This window comes from Polypterus senegalus, chromosome 1 (assembly GCF_016835505.1).
Source record: "Polypterus senegalus isolate Bchr_013 chromosome 1, ASM1683550v1, whole genome shotgun sequence".
NCBI classification, from domain to species: Eukaryota; Metazoa; Chordata; class Cladistia; order Polypteriformes; family Polypteridae; genus Polypterus; species Polypterus senegalus.
Window position 1 is genome coordinate 272,117,828 of NC_053154.1, and position 22,313 is coordinate 272,140,140.

Consider the following 22,313-nt stretch of genomic DNA (forward strand, 5'->3'; position numbering starts at 1 on the left):
CTCGTCCTCTCATTAAACTTGTATCCCGCATTACCTGTGGGCATGTGAAACGCCAGCAGTAGCCTGTCTATGAACTTAATTTAAAGTTTAGGTTTACACCTTGCTTTCTTTCCGAGGTAGCAGCACTCATTAATATGGTAGTATATGCCACTCGCTCGCTTCTTATTGTTTCGCTGCCTTCTCAATTATATAATGCATGTTTTCTTAAGCGCTTTTTGTAGGTCTTCCTGGTTTTCTACGTACTGCGTTGACAGTCAGTTCACGTGATTACGTGGGAGGCGTGATGATGTCACACGAAACTCCGCCCCCTACGTCTTTGCAGCTCTACTCCATTACAGTTAATGGAGAAAAATACCTTCCAGTTATGACCATTAGGCGTAGAATTTCGAAATGAAACCTGTCCAACTTTTGTAAGTAAGCTGTAAGGAATGAGCCTGCCAAATTTCAGCCTTCTACCTACACGGGAAGTTGGAGAATTAGTGATGAGTGAGTGAGTGAGTGAGTGAGTGAATGAGTGAGTGAGTGAGTGAGTGAGTGAGTGAGTGAGTGAGTGAGTGAGTGAGTGAGTGAGTGAGTGAGTGAGTGAGTGAGGGCTTTGCCTTTTATTAGTATAGATATATATAGCATTTTTAATGTAGGTAGATCATTTCGTCCTGGTCATTTTAAAAGTAGCTCGCAAGCCAAAAAAGTGTGGGCACCCCTGAACTAGATACATGTACTTATATGACAGCATGAACTGCTTGTAGATAAGGTTAGTCTTTTATTGGTGTCAACATATTGCAGTACTTTTATTAAAAATAAGTGTCGGTCGTTCTAAAACCGTTCACATGTCAGATGCCCGTGCACTGTGTCATCCCCGGGAGCCCAGGATTCCCGGGAATGACATGCGGGATTCCCAAATTCCCGGGAATGGATTCCATAGTTTAAATGTATGTGTCTCACCAACCATCTTTAACATTGGCCTGCATTTTCCTGAATAAAGAAAAGGATAGTTGATCAAAAATTTCTTTTCTGTTTTGTTTTTCGTTCTTGCTTCTTCGGTACAAGTTTGAATTGCCTTATCTTTTTATGGAAGGGGTGTTCAAATATTAACAGGAATTTATGAGCTACACTTTATTTATTAAATACAATGAAATGGCGTACACATTACTTTTCTATTTAGTCTCTACCCACTGCAGTACACTTGTTCCAATGCTCAGGAAGCTTCTTAATCCCAGAAGAGTAGAAGTGTTTTGATCACATGTTGACCCATTCTTGCAGTGTCAGTAACCTCCTCATTCGGCTTGAATTTCTTCCTTCCTAAAAATTCCTTAAGTGGATGGAAGAGATGATTGTCACTCTCTGATGGACTTGCACCAATAATACACTCTAGACTGAGAGAGCCACTTATCCTCAAACTTAATCTCTTGACGCAGTGCAGGTCTGTTGTTGGTCACACCCTTATTTAGAGTTTCCAGGCTGGGATTTAAACCCAGTTTCCTGGAGTTGTGAGGTAGCAGCACAACCCACTGTGCCTCCATGCTGCCCTTTAGTATGAACATAACTATCAGGGAAATTTCCTCTGAAGTCGAGAATGCAGTGGAACTAGTGTGATAATTTTTCCTTATTGTAAGACTGTCAGTTCACTCTGAAATTTTAGATTGGGGCTTTTATTACTTGTGGAAAAATATGTATATTTCAGAAATATTGCTGTAGAGAATGTGAAGGCGACCTTTACAGAAGCAAATAAATATGGGTTTATCACATAGCATAGAGCCATATGATTAATCATCTGCAGCAGAAATTCCAGATCTGTCAGTATTGTATTTCTCAGTGACAATACTGTAGATTCCTCATCAAATGTCACCATAAAACCTCTTTAACAGCTTTTCATGCAATGAAAAGCTGTTGCCAGACTTTCAGTTTAATTAACTAGAATTAATAAGGGGAAATTATAATCGGCTTTTATTAAAAAATGTTGTACAGCTGTCAAGTGTGTTCAACACTGTAATGCTGGGGAAAAAACAACCTCATCGAAGAAAGTGCCTTATCAACAGAAATAGATACAATTAATCATCTTCTTACAGGACCTGGTGTTTTCAGACTGAGAAGCTAGCTACACAACAGATTGTGCCGTAACCCTGTAATCTGCAATCCATCTGCTTACCCATCTTGTTTTACAGCATTTTTTACAGGAGCAAACATAGTTTTAATTAAGATGCTTTGAACATCTGATAAAATGGGAGACAGCACTCTTATGTCTGGAAGGCAACAAAATGTTTTTAAATGGAGCAGATACTTTTTCTGAAATCAGGTAAATGAGAGACTCGGGTAGAACTGAAAGTCCAGTGTTGATCGGCTCTGCTTACATAGCACACTGACTGCCCCCAGATGAATATGGCTGAGTGGCTTCTTAAAACATCCTGCCCAAAGATAAAAAAGACAAAGAGAAGTGTGCTACCACTCTTTATATGTGGACTTACCACTCATCTGTACTAGGGGGCTCAGATCTTCAACACTTCCTGCAAATCCTTCATTTAACACATTTGTTTCATGTGTCACAGCTACAATGGCTTGACTTCATCATCACAGAAGTCATTGAAGCCTCTTTAATTCTAGCCCCCAACAGTTAAACACTATTAACTTTCCATACTAGAGGTCTTTCATGCTTTATGGAGTTACCAGTAAAACTGCTTATGCCCTGTAGAGGTTTATTCCTTACCTGTATGCAGATGTAGTCTTTCTTTTAACGCACTGCCCACAGCAGAAAACGTGTTAGCAAACAATATTCCTTATTAGCACTGGCCTGTTATGAATTCCCAAACAGACCCGAAACTACAAACAGGTATGAACACTCAAAGTAAGCCTTGTTCTGAAATTCAAGTCCAATTTGGACTGCGCCCTCAAAAAGACCAGGCCTAGAGAAGGAGAGGAGAAACATAAATCCCCAGGCCTAAAAAATGAACTATTTTGTATTATGTTATAGTATCAGCCCTGCCCCCGTATGTGAGCCTTTTGATGCACAAATGATCAAAACTATAAGCATCTTATAAAATTGGTCATATTGTCACAAAAAACAGACACAACAGTCATAAAAAGGTTTGGGGCAGCCACCCATATAATGTTTCCTGGCTGCAAATGGATAAATTGTTCACACTGATGTGCTGAGTACACAGTCCAAAACAGAACTGCTGAGTTAGGGTAAATATGGTGGCTTTAAAGGCCAGCAAGGGAAGTGAGATCATTCAGGGCGGAAGCGGAAGGGTCCTTTTCCATAGGCTCAGACCCGGACGTGACATCATCAAAAGGGTTGGAACCGGAAGGCTCTTAGTTCATAGGTTCCACATCGGAAGTGATGTTCTCAGAAGGACTGAAACCGGCAGTGACATCATCAGGGCCAGGTGGAATTTCCTGTGAACAGTCTGCAGGAAAGTCAGAAAAAAGGTCAGCACACTCCAACACCCTCTGGTCTGGCATGGAAATACTCTCATTTAGACCATTTAGCTGCCTCCCATATGCACTTGATTTTGCATTTTGCTTGTTTTAACAGAAAATATCTCTAGGCTTCTACTAACATTAAACTATTGTTTCCAAATCCATAATGTCTACAGTTCTAGCTGATTATGGCACAAAATTAAGATCCATAATATCTCCTTAACCACACTTTTAGCTCTAGTAATTATAATGTATATGAAAATAAAATATAATTTTTTTAGTTTAAAACACACTATCAGTCAATAGGTTTAAAACATCTCAGTTTTTCCAGTTTTTCATCAAAAGTAATGAGTTGAAATGTAATGAAGAAGCAAAAATGTTGAAAAGGCAAGCAGTAAATTTCCAAAGGTTTAAACTTAAAGTTACCAAAAACTGAAAAAGGAAATTTCAGAATATTACAAATGGGCCTTCTTCGGGTTACAACTTACAGATGTTCTGCAGCAAATAATTTAATTAAGCCTTGCAAGCTGAAGCAAACAATTTTCACTGGTATCCCAATTTCTGTTGATTACTTAAAACCTTCTGTCTGTCTTAAAGCAGAGTTGAAACAGGCTGTGTTATTGCACCATCTGAAGTACTACTTAGACAATATTCCAGTGATAATGGCAAAAAAGGGCAATTAAGGAAATAAAATCAGACAAAGCATTGTTACCCTTAGAAGTGAAGAATTTCTTTTAGAGAAATTGCAAAAAAAAAAAAAATAATCAAAGTGTCAGTGAGTATGGTGTCCTACACAATCCAAAGGCAATTGGAAACTGGAAGAAACTCTAATAAGACAAATCTGGCAGACCCAAAGTCATAACCCAAACAGAAGACAAGTTTCTGATGAACACCAGTGCCTGTGCTTCACCGCCTCACAGCTCAACAGATTCAAGCACAGCTTAACAGTGGTTGAAAAAGACAAGTCTCAGTTTCTACTGTGCAGAGGAGACTTTGTGCTGCAGCTTTGACAGGGCAAGTGGCAGTAAGAAAGCCATTCCTTAAAAGACAAGTTAGGGCCTTGAAATATCAGCTGTGGACTACTGCAGACTGGAAGAATGTCTTATAGACCAATAAATAACTTTTTTTTTTGTTTTGTACACCATCGGGTGGGTGAAAAGATGGTTCCTCAGTGTGTGATGCCAACTCTCAAACATGGAGCAGAAAGTGTAATGGTCTTGGGTTCCTTTGATGGTGGCAGATTTGGTGACTTGCACAGAGTGCAGAGAGGTACTTAATGTCCCAAAATGCATGATAGGAGGGAGAAGCTGAGCAAAAGAACTCCCACTTGTGTCCAAAAGGGCAACCATTAATCTTTAAAAATGAAGGATATTTATTTATGAAAAAGTAATAACATAAAGAATACTCAAAGAGCAGAAAGGAGGCAAAAGGAGTTGCCTAAAAAGCAATTCTATAGCAAACAATTCCAAATACATGAATCCAAATATCACAATCCAAAGGAAGTAGCAAGAAAATCAAGAAACTGGCAGAGCAAAGAAATACCAATACTCACAAATGCTCCAACTGACCTTTCTTCTGGAATTTAAATAGCCAGAGGGAGGGCTCAGGAGCAGTAGTCTCACTGAGCCTGGCATAAAATATATTCATCAGGAGACAACCATGTGGGAATATTGCTTAAAAATGAGTGGCAACAAGTTGACTGCTCACTGTCTGTCACATTATTAAATCAGTCTAAGGGCTCATGAAGGCGGCAGTCAAAGTAGAGGTAGTGACTTTGAACTGCAAAGAGTACTGGTACTCTTGTCAACCTGATCTGATGGAGAAGAAGCGTCTGATTACAATAAACTGTTGACAGTTGAAAAATCTCCTAAAAAGACTCTTGTTACATATATAAATGTGTGTCTTGTGTGCGGAGAGCACACTAAATTTGTCAAAAACAACAGAACCTTTTGCAAGGGAAAGATAGATTTCTATAACATATTCTTAACCTCTTCAGCAGAAATCAAGTTAAAGGAAAGGGAGGGCGTTAGGTGATGGCAGGGCTGAGGGCAGCTTCCCATGTATGAAGATTTTTCTCTGGCACAGCACAACTGAGCATACGCTGTGTTCATGGAGATGTTAAGAACTATGAGACTATTTTGCTTCCTTTGAAGTATAAGGGACAAAACCTTAAAGTCTAGACTGCAATATCTAATTCCTGACCCTAGCCCTTTCTGGTGGGGAAGAGGAATACCCTGTTTCCTAGGGTCTTGGCCGACTTCAAATCACCATCGCCAACTCTCCCAGGAGCTTTGGAGGGATAGAGGGGCTGGTTGAGTTGATTGAGTGGGGTACTGGCCTGGAAATTGAACCCGATCTCTCCAGTGAGGGGGACTCCTTGGAGCCTGGTCCTTCTGCTTTTTCGGAGGCGGCCGCTGCTCCGGCCTCCACAGAGGCATCGGCTAGCGAGCAGGCGGATTTTGCAGACGCAACAAGCCGAGAGCTCCTTGGAGTTTGCATTCAAGCAGACTTACACCACCGGACCGTAAGACCCCCGGTTTCAAAACTCCCGACTTCTGGTACCACGTGTCAAGCTTTGGTCACAAAGTTGCACAGGAGAGTTCCACAGGTTTTCCAAGGAGTAGAAACTTTATTGCTGTTTTGCCAATCAAAAACACAAGTCTCTTACAGAGGAGATCCGGCCTCACAAGGAACAGCTGTCAAACGTGATGCATCAGCACAGTCTCCTGCTCAAAAGAACACAAGGACTTCTTCATCAAGGGGATCCAGCGGGCCAGAGTGGAGGGAGTCTGGGGGAAGAGAGACAGGAGACTGAGAGACCTCAGGACGGCCACTGCTCAATCTCTTAAATATTTGTAGCCCTGCGTGAGGAGCACGTTGCGCGGCTGCTCCCGCAAAGAGGCACTGAAATAGTGTGTTTCTTTTCCATTGAAAAACTGTTTAAGAGGGGGTTCCTTAAGGGCTGCCACATCCCCCTGTGGCAGCGGTCACAATTGGTATGGAAAACAGGCAGCATGTCACATTTTTTTAAAAACACACTGCTCTCCTCCACATCGATGCTAATGATAGGTGTTAAAATACAGATGATTTTATTGTTAGTGATGGATTACATGCTTTGCACAGTTGCATACAGTTGCACATCTAAACACAGAAATATGATCAAGACTTGAGTATTTCCTATGTTCCACTCCTAAAGAAAGTTTAGAACCTCCAAATAACTCTTTTTAGTGAGATTTGCAATTCAAATTTGCAAAACTGCCTGCAAAATCCATTTTATTTTGTCAGTTTTGTGAAACTTGAAAATTGTCTGTTTCGTTCATCACTACTCTGTGACCACAAAGAAGTATGTTCACCCGCCTGTGCTCTAAATAGATAAAATGCATGCAAACAATTCTATTATGTCTGTATTTTTGTAAAACATCTTGAGATGGTATTCATTGCAGAGAGGCCTTTATAAAGTAACTGTTGTTTGTTTATAGCTCAGCTTCATAAAAAGTGCTTCACATTTTTAGAGCTTGTGCTTATTTCAGAGACACAATGGCATGATAGATGGTGGCTCCAAATGTGTTCTTCCCAAAATCATACATATTGTCCATCAGATTCCAAATGTCACACTGTGTGGACATATAGTTTGAACATTAATGGGTGCTCTTGAGCCAACTCTGAACCCACAGCTGAAGTTATGTTAGGTCCCAGTTATTATTAATAACACAGATGGGGAGGATCAGAAGTAATCAAAACTATAAAGGGAACAGTAAATAACAAATCCTGATACCTTTCTGGGCCTACTTATTGCAGATAGCTCCCAGTCTGTCTAGTGGGGTAGCTGGTCGACTTATCTTCACACTACCACATGGACTCCTAAAATCTAAGATGTAAGCCTTTGGAATGACTTCTAGAGTAATTCTCAATATCATTTTCAGGTTTATAGATGCCCGGTGTGCTGTAAGTCTTCCAGCCCAGGGCTCACTTCCTGGTCGTATATACAAAATAACACATAGCAGAGAAACTGCACTTAGTGTGGCCTCCCTGCAGCCACGTGTCCATCATATTGAATGATCCTGTTGCTCTGTTCAAATTTCCATTAACATGGAGTAATTAACTTTATTACTTTGGTCTTGTGGCAACCCATTTAAGCTCCCAGCATGACAACATACCTGGCACCAGCTGCTAGTTTCTTCTTCTTCTTCTTAGTCCCTTGTAGGGCAATGCATCAGCCATATGCACACAGAAAAACAAATCCTTGACAGAACACCCATCCATCATTGTCTCAACTCACTTCAACTGCAACCATTATAGAGTAACAAACTGAGAGCACTTGCTCCCTCTCTCCCTCTTATTTTTTTCTAAATAAATGAGATTTTATTTTTATTGTGCTCAGAGATTTGACTATTTAGGATTGCACTTATAGGGTAGGAACAACTTCTTTTAGTTCATTTGTGCCATAATGTGAATTTTTTGGTCAGTGATGTTTGGACAGTGTGGACTGACTGGCAGTTGCAAAATTCCTTAATGTGAATAAGTAGGTGTGTATTCCTAAGGGTGATTAGTGATTCACTGGAATGATATCCATGGCTGATTCCTGTCTTTTGCCCATTTTAGTCTGTGTAAACTCCAGTTGTTCATGACCCTAGCTTAGCACTGCAATCACCCGAGCCTTTCCATGGGGAATATTGCTGATATGGTGGCCTGGTCTGTTCAGCTTACAATATTCTGTCTACATTCTTTTGATGGGCAAGCAAATTAAAAGGGATGGGAAAGAGTATGGTAATGTAATGTATGCTGTATTTATAGGAGAGGGTATAAATTTATTGGAAATAGAATAAGATAGAACAAGATAGAACTGACTTTCATTATTCATTTGGTAGTCAAAGATTCCTCTTATTGCCATTGTCTTCACATTTTTCACAGTTCTTCAAAGCAGTTACTCGTGTCATGTCTGCAAAGTGGTCCTCAACTCCATCGAACAGTACCATGCACATCTTCAGGGATCCAAGCACCAGAACAAGTAAGCCATTTTGATGTGTTTATTATTATTTATTACAAATTTATTTTTAGCAAGATTAAATTATTGTTTCAATGTTTTATGTTGTTGCTTCTGTATAATCTTAAGCATGAGTAACATGTCAATATCAGAATGTTACAGCCAAGCAAGACAGAGATGCCATGAAAACATAACACCAAGGACACACTAATATGGCAACATGAGAAAAATAGTGTGATACGGATTACATGAAAGCATTTTGAAATATATTAGTTATTTAAATTGATTGTTTAATCAATAATTAGCAGGTGCTGTGACCTATGTGTGTGAGTGTGTGTGAAATATTTTGTTAAGCTCAATTATGTGTCTGGGTGACAAGGACTGACAATAAGCAGGTAAGGTCATGTAAGGAAATAGTCTTTTACCTTTGCTGTAACAATTTGTACTAATTTTCAAGAACTATAATTTTGTTTGACTTTGCAATTAAAAAGATAATATAGTTTGGTTAAGAAGCAATCAGTTATGCTGAAAATACACAGTTCTAAATTCTGCTGATGACAATTATTATTGTCGCATACCTTGTTGTAATTATAATGTCATTAGAAAGCCTGTTGAATGATTATAATTTAGGAATACTTGACCTGCATATTCATTGTGCAAAAGGATGAGGCTGTATAGGGTGTCCCTGCTCTTTTTATGTGCTCATGTAGCAATTAACAAGTGAAGTTGAATTCTTCCCCATCTGAATATACGTAAGAATGCTGGTTTTAAAATTCAGTAAAGAAGGTGAAAATTCTAAGGTCCAATAAGGAATTGCCTCAAATATGTATACCTTTGTTCATTTAGTAATTTTAATTTACAGTTTAAACAAGTTGCTCTAGTGAGCAGCATTCTGTTTGATGTGTGCAGTATGATGACCTAATAACTTATAAAATAATTGGTTGAATTGTGACATTTTCTGAACAAATTCTTTTCAAGACTTAACTTTGGAAATTTCAACATCAAAAACAGTTAGTTACAATTTAACTAACACTAATCTTTCATTTTTTTTATAATATTTAAAATTAGAATTTCTATGTCTTAATCACTCATATCTGTTAACTATAATTAGAAATAAGCATAAGATAGGATCATTACTTAAGATAAGTTGTTTTGTCACCATACACATTAAGACATTTTCTCACTTACACTGACATGGAGCCACTATAATTATAAGTGCCATCTATGGGGAGAGATGTGGTTAATTGCATACCCATCCTAAACTTTTTGGAGGCAAGACCCTCCTAATCTAAGAGCAGTGGTAAATGAAAGATCACACTGATAAAAACCAGTGGAAAAGTTCAAATAAGATGTGGAGCTGTTCCTGATCTGTCAGCCTTCAGTGATGGTGAGAGCAAAATCATCATTTTACCAAGGCAGCACCATAAACCATAAGCATATAACAACAACAACAACAATATTTATTTATATAGCACATTTTTATACAAATGATGTAGCCCAAAGTACTTTACAGGATGAAGAAAGAGAAAAAATTAGGTAATACTAATTAACATAGAACAAAAGTAAAGTCCAGTGGCCAGGGAGGACAGAAAGAAAAACAAACAAAAAAAAAAACTCCAGACGGCTGGAGAAATAAACAAAATCTGCAGGGGTTCCAAGGCCAAGAGACCGCCCAGCCACCTCTAGGCATTCTACCTAACATAAATGATCACAGTATATTGTAATGAATACTGAGATGGATTGACTGAAGCACACATCAAGTAACAGTTCAGCATAACAATGACAAATTGTAACTCCATAATTTAATAAAGCCTAATGCATCCTGCTGTTATGAGTCACAAGAAATGTCTCTTATAAAAACAAATATACACTGGAAACTGGACACTGTTACTCTCGTGTTGTTGTTTCTCATCATGTAACATGCAGGTATCTCTCCAATTGTTACGCGGTCTTTCTGAGGTCTGCTAAAAACTAGGTGAGGGCCTGAGGCTCCTAGAAATTCCCTCCTTTGAAAGTCTCCACCTGTATTCTTGAATCTTGTAGAATTTAGCACAGATTTTTCTTAAAATATATTTTTCAACACTTGCATCCAACACCATCTGTCCTCAATGCAGTCTGCTTATTCTATCCCTAAAATAAATTTATTAGACCAATATAATCACAAAATCTGGTCAAACTGTGTAGAAAAACAATATTCATCTTTAAACGTTGACCCATGATTCTTGTTTACTGTGTCCACACTAGTGTGTGCACCAACCATTCAATGCATGATGTCAGTGAGCTTGTCAAAAAAGAAGCCAGCTGTAGAGAACTTCTAGCAAGGAGTGAACATGAGAAGTGCCATTAGTTAATTCAAAGGTAGTAGTAAGCAATGGAGAGTGAGGTTTTAATGCAAGTTTAAAAATAAGCCCATCTAGAAGAGGCTTTTATTTTGACTTTGAGTGAAACCACTCTTTAGCACATGGGTGGGCAGATTCAATCCTGGAGGGCTGCAGTGGTTGATCCAACCCATTTGCTTAATTTAAAACCAATCCTTATCAATTATTTAACTTCATGGCTTGCTAGTGCTTTAACTCTACCATGTCAAGTCATTTTCATATCCTAGATTTTTTTTTCCTTTCTAAGGATAACATCCAAATGATCTGAAGTCTAAAACAGACGAGTTATTCTCCGTGCTTCACTTTTTTCTCTTCACTTTCCTTCCAAGTGTATAATTAAACCCAATAGTGCATAATTAATACACACAGGTGTAAATGGAAACAAGCTAAATGGAGAAATGCTGGTTTATTTTGTCATTTGCATCTTATTGCTAATAAGGAGCTATTAAAAACCAATACTGCAGCTGTTTAAGACTAAAATATGCAATAAGGATTCAAAATCTTAACGAGTGAAACAACTAAAGTGAAGCAGAAGTGTTACTTGAGCAATAAGTGCTTCTTATTAAGCAATTGGGTTGGAACAAAAACCTGCAGCCACTGCGGCCCTCCGGGACTGAATCTGCCCACCCCTGTCTTCAAAGCCTAGTGTTACAGTTAGGTTGACATGTTGATCATTTAGTTTTATTCTACCATGTACGTGCCTTGTATCCTGCTCTAGCTAGAGGATTATTATTATTATTATTATTATTATTATTATTATGTTGTTGTTGTTTTTGTTTAATGAATAAAGAAGCACTACAAAAACAAGTTTCAAGCAAAAAATTTACGTCATTCCTGTTCTTCTGAATAGCCTAAACATTTCTTATAAATCAAAAATGAAAAAAAGAATGTCAAAGCAGCCTGCAATGTCTTTCAGTAATTATTTGAAGCCTCCACTCAGAGTATCAAAGACCAGGCTTCTCAAATACATGTGAGTTTTTTAATGCTTACAATAATAAAGGCATGTCTATGGTCACCTGCTGCTGATTGTTTTGATACCAAAGAAGAGTCTCTAAATTCAAGCAATAAATGTTCCCAGTGATAAGTTATTGAATGTGGTCAAAATGAATTATTATGAACACTCTTACAAATACTAGTTATTTAGTGGCGCTATATGGTTCTTCACTAGTGTGAAGACCCGGGGGCACACAGTTCCCCAAACACCTAACACAACAGTTACAGGCACATGTCCCTGCAACACTAACATTTATTATTTATTTGGAGATGTACTTTCCCTTGCTCCCCACTGCAGCCCAGTGCAAACAGTACACAATACTAAGGCACCAATACAATGTCATTTTCTTCTCCTTGTCTCTTCTTTCTCTTCTACCTTTCACCTCCACTCCTCTGTCAAGCTTTGACACCTTCCTCCTGACTCTGACTCCCTGAATGGCGAGAGGCAGCTCCATTTATAGGGCACCTGGAAGTGCTCCAGGTGTCCAGTGATCTTCTTCCAGCAGTACCTCCGGCTGTGGCAGCAGTTCTGCTGAGGAGGGCTCAGCCGTTCCTCTTGTGCCCCCTGGCAGTGGCCACAGACCCTGTCAGTGTTGGAACTTCCATGCTCCAACCCCATGGCACCACAGCAAGCCAGGGGGGCTGCCATCTGTCCTCCCCAGGGAAGAATTGCCCCATGCAAGCTCCTTCCCTCAGTCCTTCCATTTTGAAGGTGTCCCTGCTGGGTAAGAGTCCTGCTTGTCCTGCTTGTGCTTCTAAAAATGTCCTAATATGTTTTAAAAAAATAAAATCTTTAATGTATGGTGGGCTACCTAGAAGGATACTAACAGATTAAAGAAATCTACACTTTGCTTGTGTTACTGTATGCAGCAAGAGTCCCTTTAAAATCATGACGCATTGGTATTTCACAAGTCTGTTTCCATCTATTCATAGTGATTTATTGTATGGAGCCAGATATCCATTCATTATCCATCCCACTATATCCCAACTACAGGGTCACGGGGGTCTGCTAGAGCCAATCCCAGCCAACACAGAGGCACAAGGCAGGAAATAAACCCCAGGCAGGGTGCCAGCCCTCCGCAGGGAGCCAAATATGGATCTCAATAAATAAAAGTTCTTTCTGGAACCTTCACATATATCAGTCTTTTGGGAACCAAAAATGGTTCCCCTATGGCATCCCTCTGAAGAATGGCTCTGGCACCTTTATTATTAAGAGTTTATGTTGAATTTTTGTCCCCCCAGTTTTTAAGACAAATCAGCACCCAGGTAGTCATTCTTGGTTACACTCTTCGGGTAAACCCCTGTCTGCCTGTTGTGGTAGCTACAACACTTGCCTTTCTCAGTAACACTCCATATATCCTCCTTCTTTTTGTCTTCCCATTGCTTTTACTCACCTACTGACTCAACTGGCTATTATTCTGAGAGTGTCGTATACCCCACCCAGGAGCTCCTTTCATGGCATTTATTTTTCCTTTAGCCTTTGTGCCATCCACCTATAATTATTTCTAGCACCCTTGTGCAATTCTGCAATCCTGAGTTCCAAATGTCACATTCTATGAGGCAGGAAACACCTTAGTACTACAGAACCCCCTTTATACAGCTGAGTTCCAGAGATTATAAATTGGACCTCCTTTCTACCCTTTAGCATTCTGATGAACATCTCTTAAGTTACTTTTTTCATATTTACTGACATTCTTCTGTTCATCTAAAGTAACTGCTCCTCTGACGCATGCTTTAAATAAAGGCACTACCAATCACCAGTGGTATTCAGCCTTTTGCAAAGGAAAAACCATCAGTATCAATAGTCAATTTTGTTCTTATTTTCAGTACCTGGCAAAGCCCTTGCCCTGCAAACACAGCCTTGACAAGGTATCACTCTTCAAAGGCAACTTTTGAATTTCTTTGTCCATGAACAGCAGGTCAGTGAACAGTTGAATAAAGCTGACAAAGACTCACAAAGACAACATTCACTGTTCATGCCAAGCACATACTTTATAGGGAAATTTGTTGGCGCTACATCAAAAATGTAGATAGCATTGTGATTCTTCCTGCTTTTCTGACAAGATTTACTGCTTGTTTTTCTCACATTTGTGGTTTCTGTAAAGAGCTGGACCCCAAGGAAAAATTCAGAGGTTTGATGAGTTTCAGGGCTTTCCTCTGTCTGAAGAAACACTGCAGAACAATTTGCATAATCCTTTGCATTAAAATACAGATTGACGTTTTATTTAAATACTCGGTTTCTTTGTGGAATTTCAAATTTTGTAAGACAATCTTAAGTATTAAAGTATTAAAAGCAACTGAATGACAGTGTTATTTTTTCAGAGGCTGAACAATAACAGTATGTATGTATGTGTAGGATTGTGGGAATTTACTTAAGTTTAATGTGTATGTGTGAGTGAATGCATTTATTGACCTCCAAGATGCTTCCAGAAGCAATAGTGATACCAGATTGGCAAAGGGCATGAAATATGTATCAAGAGTGAACGAGATAGAAATAGAATTAAAAATGTACAAATTGAAAGTGTCTCTGTATGTCAGCATAGGCATTCATGGACATTTAGCAGTCCGTAGGCCATATGATCGTAGGTTGTGGCGTGCACTCTAAAGAGATAGATGGACAGCAGGAGAAAAAGAAGTTGGTGCCATGGGAGGTAGCCTGTAACATTCTCCTGCAATGCTAGTGGCCAAGAAACTTAGTTAATTGAAAATGAAGCAACGAGTGACTGGGTGTAAAGGAAATACTTTTTTATGAATTTGTAAAGTATCTCTAAACTAGAGACATTCTGTACCATGTGTACCCAGGAATTTACCAAGGGAATGATAAGATAATCATAATAATTCTATTTATTTTGTTACCAATAAAATTCATAAATAGGAAGTTTCCTTTCAGATACAAATGTGTACTGAAGACACTTCATCTGTAGAACTGTTCGGGGACTTTAAGATAATATTAAGATATAGGTGTGTTACAGGGATATACCATTTCCCTGTATGCTAATAAGTGCAACTAATATGTTTCTTGACTGTGTTACAAAAATGATTCTAACTTACTTAAGATAGTTACAGTGTCATATTACTCAGACTTGCCATGCTGATCTGATCTGATTACATGATGAGGCTCCCTCAAGTTTCTTGTAGAAAAGGATGCCTATCAGGTTCAGCTATTAGTAACAGTGATCACAACTTTTTGTTATTTAAAATACTAATTTCACTAACACTGGCCAACAGGTGGTAGATTCAATAATAATAATAATAATAATAATACATTTTATTTATATAGCGCCTTTCCCATGCTCAAGGCACTTCACAGAGTTTAAGAAAGAACGGTAGGGTATACAGTATATAGCATTGTACTAAACCAGATAAATAAATAAAATAAGATAGGATTGTAAATTCAGAGAAAAGCCTAACAGACAACATAGTTGATGGTCTAGCACACACACAGAGGTTACATGAGCATCTTGACAGAGAGGTAAACTGAGAGTAGGGTAATAAAGTCAAGCAGAGCTAAAGGCCTCCCAGAACAGATGAGTTTTGAGTTGTTTTTTTAAAAGAATTCATGGAGTAAGCTGATCTGATTAATTTTGGTAGGTCATTCCAGAGTCTGGGCGCTATACAGCTGAAGGGCCTGTCACCCATGGAGTACAGGTTAGTGTGGGGTACAACAAGATTGCCAGAATCAGATGACCTTAGTGGGTGAACAGGCACATAGTGATGGAGAAGGCCACTGATGTAGTTTGGGGCAAGGTCGTTTAAGGCTTTGTAGGTTATTAGTAGTAATTTTATATTCAATCCTGTAAGACACAGGGAGCCAGTGAAGGCGAAGCAGGATGGGTGTTAAGTGCTCGCTGCTGCTGGTTCGTGTAAGGACTCTTGCAGCCAAGTTTTGAATAAGCTGGAGTTATGATATAAGATTAGAAGGGGCACCTGCCAGTAGGGAATTACAATAATCGATGCGGGATGTGATAAAAGCATGGACAAGTTTCTCAGCGTTAGAAAAAGAGAGGAAGGAGCGAACACGGGATATATTACAGAGGTGAAAGTAAGAATGTTTCTTAATGTGATTTATGTGGGCGGAATAAGAAAGGGAGGAATCAAAAATTACGCCAAGATTCTTTGCAGTAGAGGCAGGTCTGATGAGGTCAACGCCAAGATGGACTGGGAAGCAGCTCATTTTATTAAGCTGCACTTTAGTCCCAATTTGCAGGAATTCAGTTTTGTTGCAATTTAAATTTAAAGAGTTCTGCTCCATCCAGGTTTTAATTTCACTGAGGCAAGTTGTGAGCTGAGAAAGCTCTGATGAAGTTCCACTTTTAACATTTATATAGTGACATCAAACAACATTGAAATAGAGTTGAGTATTGCCTGCATAAAAATGATAACCCAGTCCAAAGCTACAAATAATATGGCCAAGGGGAAGCATATAAATACAGAAAAGCAGAGGACCGAGGTAGAGCCCCAAGAAACTCCTTGTGTGACTGGCGCTGTGCTGGATCTGCCTATCAATCAGATAGATTTTGAACCATTGGAGGGCAGTGCAAGAGATACCCAGCATGTTCTTCATTCTGGACAGTAGAATGTCATGTCTGACAGTGTCAAATGCTGCACTGAGGTCTAACAGAATTAATATGCTGGTTTGTCCAGAGTCTGCTGCCATAAGCAAATCATTGGTTACCTGTAGCAGAGCAGTTTCACAGCTGTGCCGCACCCTGAAACCAGATTGAAAGGGTTCCATCAAATTATTAGAAGTTAAGTACTGTAGTTGGTGAGCTGGAAACTACAACATGATGAAGAACTTTTGACAGAAAAGGTAAGTGGTAAATAGGCTGAAAATTGTTAAGATTGTCAGCATCAAGGCCAGACTTTTTTAACATTGGGGTTACAGAAGCGATTTTAAAAGTGAGCAGCACAAAGTCAGTGTCAAGGGATGACTTTGTTATTGTTGTAATGGTTGGGATTATGGCATGAAGGCAGGATTAAGTAGTGTGCTGGGGATGGGGTCCAGTACACAAGTAGTCAGCCTCATCTTACAAAGCAGGTCATTACCAAAAGCAGATGTGACTAGTAAGAAGAAGCTGGATGGAGTGGGAAAACAGGGAAAGATATAAACAGATGATGTATTTATGATAGTTGAATTATTTAGATATTTAATTTTGTTACAGAAAAAGTGGAGGAATTTCTCACAGACTCTAGTAGAAGAGGTAGTTGGGCCAGATGCAGGTTGGAGTAGTTTATTACCAAACAGAGAATAAAACCCTTGGGTTATCGTGGCCACTTTCTATTATTCTGCCATAATGGGTGTTCTTGGCAGCAGTTTGTGCTTCTCTGTAAGCTCTTTGGTGGACAGAGAAAACCTGGATGTGCACGGTGAGGCCAGTCATACATGACATTCTCTCAAGGCGTTGGCCAGCTGCTTTCATAGATCGCAATTCTGAGTTATACCAAGGAGCTGAACGCTTAAAGGAAACCTCCTTATGTTTTAAAGGAGCTGTTTTATCTGGTGCTGAATGAAGGGCTGAGTTATAGTGGTCAACAAGACTATCTAATGTTGATGGAATAGGTGCAGACAGTAAAAGATCAGAAATGGATCCAGAAAGGATAAGGGACAGATATTTTTAAGGTTTCTGTAAGAAATGTGTTGTTTACAGGTAAGAGGAGGGAAAGGCAGTGAGACAGTGAAAAATACTGCTTTATGGTCAGAAAGTCCAAAATCAGTGCTTTAAGTGTTGTCAACAGATAGTCCAGAAGTACAGGTCAGATCCAATATATGACCACCAGAGTGTGACCACCAGAGTGGGTGGGAAAATCAACATGTTGTGTCAAGTCAAAACAGTCCAGTAAGGATAGGAATTAATTTCTCAGTTTAGATGTGGGGATGTCAATATGGATGTTGAAATCACCAAGAAGAATGACTCTCTGGGAAAAGGAACTTAAGTAGGTTTTAGGATTATAGGGTTTTAGCTGTCAATGAGGAGGCTGTCGCTTTGCATTATATGCCAGTGATGTTACGTGATACACCCAGTTACAATATGGTTAAGATTACGGTTAAGGGATGGTTATTTGACTGATGATGACTGTCGAGTAGACCAAGTGACATAAATGTGCAATCCAATTGGCTGTTCAGCGAAGCTCCTGAAGTGTGGAGCTCTAGATGCCTGCAGCTAGCTCAATTTCAGCATATTAGTGGGTAGGGGATTTGGACATAGGGTAAAATAAGAGCCACAGAAAAAGAGAGGCAGCGACAGTTGTGATTTTCCTAAAATTGCACAGATGAAAAAAAAAGATTAGTAGATTAAACCGTTTTTGCATGCATTTTTACCCAAAAAAACAAAGCTAGATGTCAGAAAGAGGACCTAAGAATAATTAAATAAGTTTAGTCTTGGAATTGTTTGATTTTCTATCACTTGGCTTTTTGGATTTTGGGCTGTCGTATCTTTTTGTATTTTATATTGCTTAGATTTCTCTGTATTATATCATTTTGTATTTTGTCTTTTGTATATTTTTTATCTTTTCTTCATTATAGTATTTTTCTATCTTACCTGAGTTTAGCAATAGTGTAGATCCTTTTTTTTTCTTTTATCCATTCTGTTATGGTACTAGAAACATGAGACTTTAGACAGACAAGTTTTTGTTCTGTATTCAGGCTACAAAACACCTATTTTTCTTTATTCCATGCATCTGCATTGTATGTATTGTATTTCGAGCTGAATGTTAATTGCCGTCATCTTTTATACACACAGAAGCCCACCCTAACGAGGTGATTATTACAATAAAGCTATGACAAAAAATCAGTGGAATAGTCACTTAGTGTGATAAGGTTTAGAAGCTTTAAAGCTTCTTTTAGCCTTTTTTTGGTTTTACTCTTTTAGCCTTTTAACTGTTATTTCTTTTTTATTGTTGTTTATTGACCGTGTGTGTGTATGTTTTCTTTCATCATCCTCTGTTTATTGGGTAGCTGCCCCACTTACTATCATGACTTGAGAATACCTAAAGCACAAGCTCAAAAATACTTTAAATAATTTCCCACTAAAATACCATCAAAACCCCAACTGGTAATCCAAAAGGCTGAGAAATATCTTCATAAAAATAAAAGGTTTGTTTCCTCGAAAGCTGTGCAAACACAAAGCTCCAAAGAACATAAAAGAATTGACTGAAAAGAGCAAGATAATACAGAGTACCCAAGTCCCAATATAAAATCCAAAAATCGTTGTCAAAATCCAGAAATAATGAAAAGCAGTATCAAGGCACAGAAAAACACAAGAAACACTCAACTCCCTGGCACATTCGTAATGAACCGCCAGGAAGGCCCTCCCATAGATAGAGTGGAGAGCCATTCCTGGCAGTGATTAGCAGGTGACCCTAAGGGTAGACAAAGCACATGTGACATAACCCTAGGCCTTTTTCACATAACAGTAAATACAATGAAAAATATACATGATAAATAAAAGAAATATAAATGCAAATAAATTATATAAAATTAGTCAGAGCGACCAGAAACATGACTTGGAACCCCAGCCCACAGGGAAATGCTGGCTAAAACATGACACTTACTGTGTATTTTTGAAAATTCATCTTCAAAAATGTTTATTAAGTAGCAGAGTAAAGCTGAGAAGCCAATATTTATTTCACTTCAATTATTTGGTTTATACTGAAACCAAATTGTCTCATCTGCATGCTATGCAAATACACTGTTTTTTCCTCATGTCACCTACATTGTATAATGACCTGTGTTTTTTCATTATGCTGTATAGTCTTTATGGCTCACTGTAGTAATGGTCTTATTTGCATGAAAACATCCACAGAGCATAGTTGACAAGTGAGTAAGGCATCATTCCAGAATGAGAGCAAAGAAAGAATTTATTAGGACACATATCAGATGCAAATATGGATTTTTTTACTTCAGGGTCATACCACAGAGTTGGCATTAAGAATTAGTTTGGACTTCAGGTTTTAATTGTTTATGCTGTTGCACATCCAAACAAGAAATTTTCAGCTGGTCGTAGATTGATGTAATGGTCTATGAAGGGTGTAGAGCAAACGGCAGGTGATCTCCCAGTGGGGTCTACAAATGCTTTATTAGAAAGTAGTAAGGTTTTTGGCATCATGTTTGCATTCCTAATTTGGGCAGATGCAGAAAAGGCCATTGGGCATGTCTGCCACAAAAGATCATACAGTAGGGTTCAGTTTCATCTGCTTGATGTATCCTTTCAGGATCAAAGATGGCTGGCCTTTATTAGAACATCTGAACAATTTTGACAAGAACAGGCTAATCAATGTGACAAAGCTCAAATCATGAGTTCTTGGTCTGTGCCATTACCTTGTAAGCCATGATGTCTCTCAGTAAGTGAAAGAAAGTGTTTATATATGTACTGTAAACTACATGTTGCAGAAACGTCTGGCCTTCCAATGAGGTTGTTACTCTTGGCCTTCCAAGTTCTCAAAAAATGAATGCTTGGCTGAAAACATTATTAATAGCATCATTTCATTGTTATATCTATTCATAATATACTAACAAACCCACTTAATCCAGTTCGAGTTCATGGTTTATAGCCTATGCCAAAAGGATCATGTGCAAGGCAGGAACCAATGTATGCACACACCCGCACTAACCACAATCACTATGCTAAATTTTGAGTTGCTCTTCATGGGAAAAACTCCTGGAGACATAAACAGAATATGCAAACTTTACACAAACAACAACTAAGCATGTGATCCAGGAGGAGGTAGAGGTTAGTACTGCCATTCCCTATGTCTGTTCAGAAAATGCAATACACTATGTGTTGTAATATTTGAGGCTAACCCATCAGTCTCACAATAGTCATCAGAGTGGCTGTATATTAATCTAACTTGATTGCTGGTTTGGTTGAGGTGTTATGTGGTTGACATACTATACTTTCAATATAAATACTAGTATCCTAAGGTTACTGTCACCCCTGTAGGAAATGTGTATGATGTGAGAAGAAGAACTGATTGATTGATGTTATTCAATTAGTTAATTATGAGTGTTGCCTTTGGCAAATTATTGTAGTGTATGAATGATCTTAACTTTTGCCTAACCAGGGATCTCTGTTTCATATTCTAGACAGGACACCAGAAATATGAGGAGATGAAATCAGCAAAAGACTACATTAAATAATTTTCACTTTGTTTGTGAATAAACAAAATAATGCAATTTATTTATAAGTTAAGTATAATACATGATGGATATATACAAATTTATATATAGATATACATGTATATAGATACATAGACGAAGGACAAAAAAAAAAAACTATGCAAAACATAAAATTACAATGGCATAGTTGAACTTTTTCTCTCCTGTAGAAAAAGGCACATTACAGATGAATTCTGATCTTTAATGTCAAGTGATCAAGATGGACAAGTTCTTTAGCTAGTGTGGAGCCGACCCGGACACAGACAGGCAGACATGTTGTTACTCACCACCACACGTTTATTATTTATAATATTTACACAATAAAGTCACACAGACTCAGTCCTTTTAGTGCACAAATACCCCAACACACAGTCCTGGCCACAAAATGCCTTTCTTCGGGCCACCTCCACACCTCTTCTGCCTCGTCCTGCTTCCACCCGACTCCAGCCCTGAATAAAGGGAGATGGCCCCTTTTATACATGACCCGGATGAGCTCCAGGTGCTTCCGACACTCCCCCGTTGGCCACGCCTCACTGGGTATCCTCCTTATTCTTCCCCCCAGCACTTCCTGGTGTGGCGGAAGTGCTGAGGTAACAGGTCCCCAAGGCATTGGGGCGCCTCCTGGCGGTGACCACGGGCCCCTACAGGGTGGGCTTCCATGCCTTCAACCCGTGGCCCCCAGAGCAACCAGGAAGGCAGCCCCCACGTGATCCAGGGTGGGCGCAGACCCACATCCGGTCCCTCACGGCGTCCCAGCCGGGTCGTTGCCCCTGGCATCCCTGACACTAGTTATAAAGGCTCTAGTGTCTGCACCATGAATGTGGCAATGATTTGCACATAGCTGGTCTGCACTGTTTTACCCCTCCTCATGCAGTTTGCGTGTATGATGCTGCTCTGAACTGCCTGCTAAATTTAGGGAGAGAATCTATAAGAGTTAAAAACATATCCTTCACAAAAGTCATTACTTTTCATTTGCAGTGATACCAATACCACAATATGTTAGCTGGCTTTATCTTAACTGCTAAGGTCTATATAATAGTTCTCGTAATCAAAGTAGGTGTACTTATGGTTTGGTGATGCTTTGTTCCTTTCCTTGTCATCTTTCTCTGGCACTCATGGAAAGATTTTCAGCACACTTTTCTTTCTTTGTTCAGAGCTTTCTGCTTCTTCGTATTTTATCAGATAAGACCCCGAGTTTTTACTCCAAAGAGGCCTTGTGAAGAGAAACTGACACTTGAGTTGGAATCAATAGAGTCTGGCAGCTGCTTTTTAAGCCAGGGACTTATGGTGAACTTAGCCTTCTAGTTGCAGATGTGAACACAGCATATAAAGTATTACTATATAGGCCACCTATGCCAGTTTTCATACATATTTGGTTACTGTATTCAGG

General features: G+C 39.0%; 1 protein-coding gene across 5 annotated transcripts in view; it reads left to right on the forward strand.

Moving 5' to 3' along the window:
* zgc:171482 (zinc finger protein) overlaps window positions 1–22,313 on the forward strand; it is a 605,896-nt gene that overhangs the window by 428,471 nt on the left and 155,112 nt on the right. For all 5 annotated transcript variants that reach the window (XR_005636136.1, XM_039774216.1, XM_039774229.1 and 2 more), the window contains one exon: window positions 8,326–8,422. Coding sequence is in view for 4 of the 5 variants with exons in the window: in XM_039774216.1 (XP_039630150.1) it covers window positions 8,326–8,422 (97 nt within the window). In the remaining variant the exon portion in view is untranslated. The remainder of the gene's footprint in view (window positions 1–8,325; window positions 8,423–22,313) is intronic.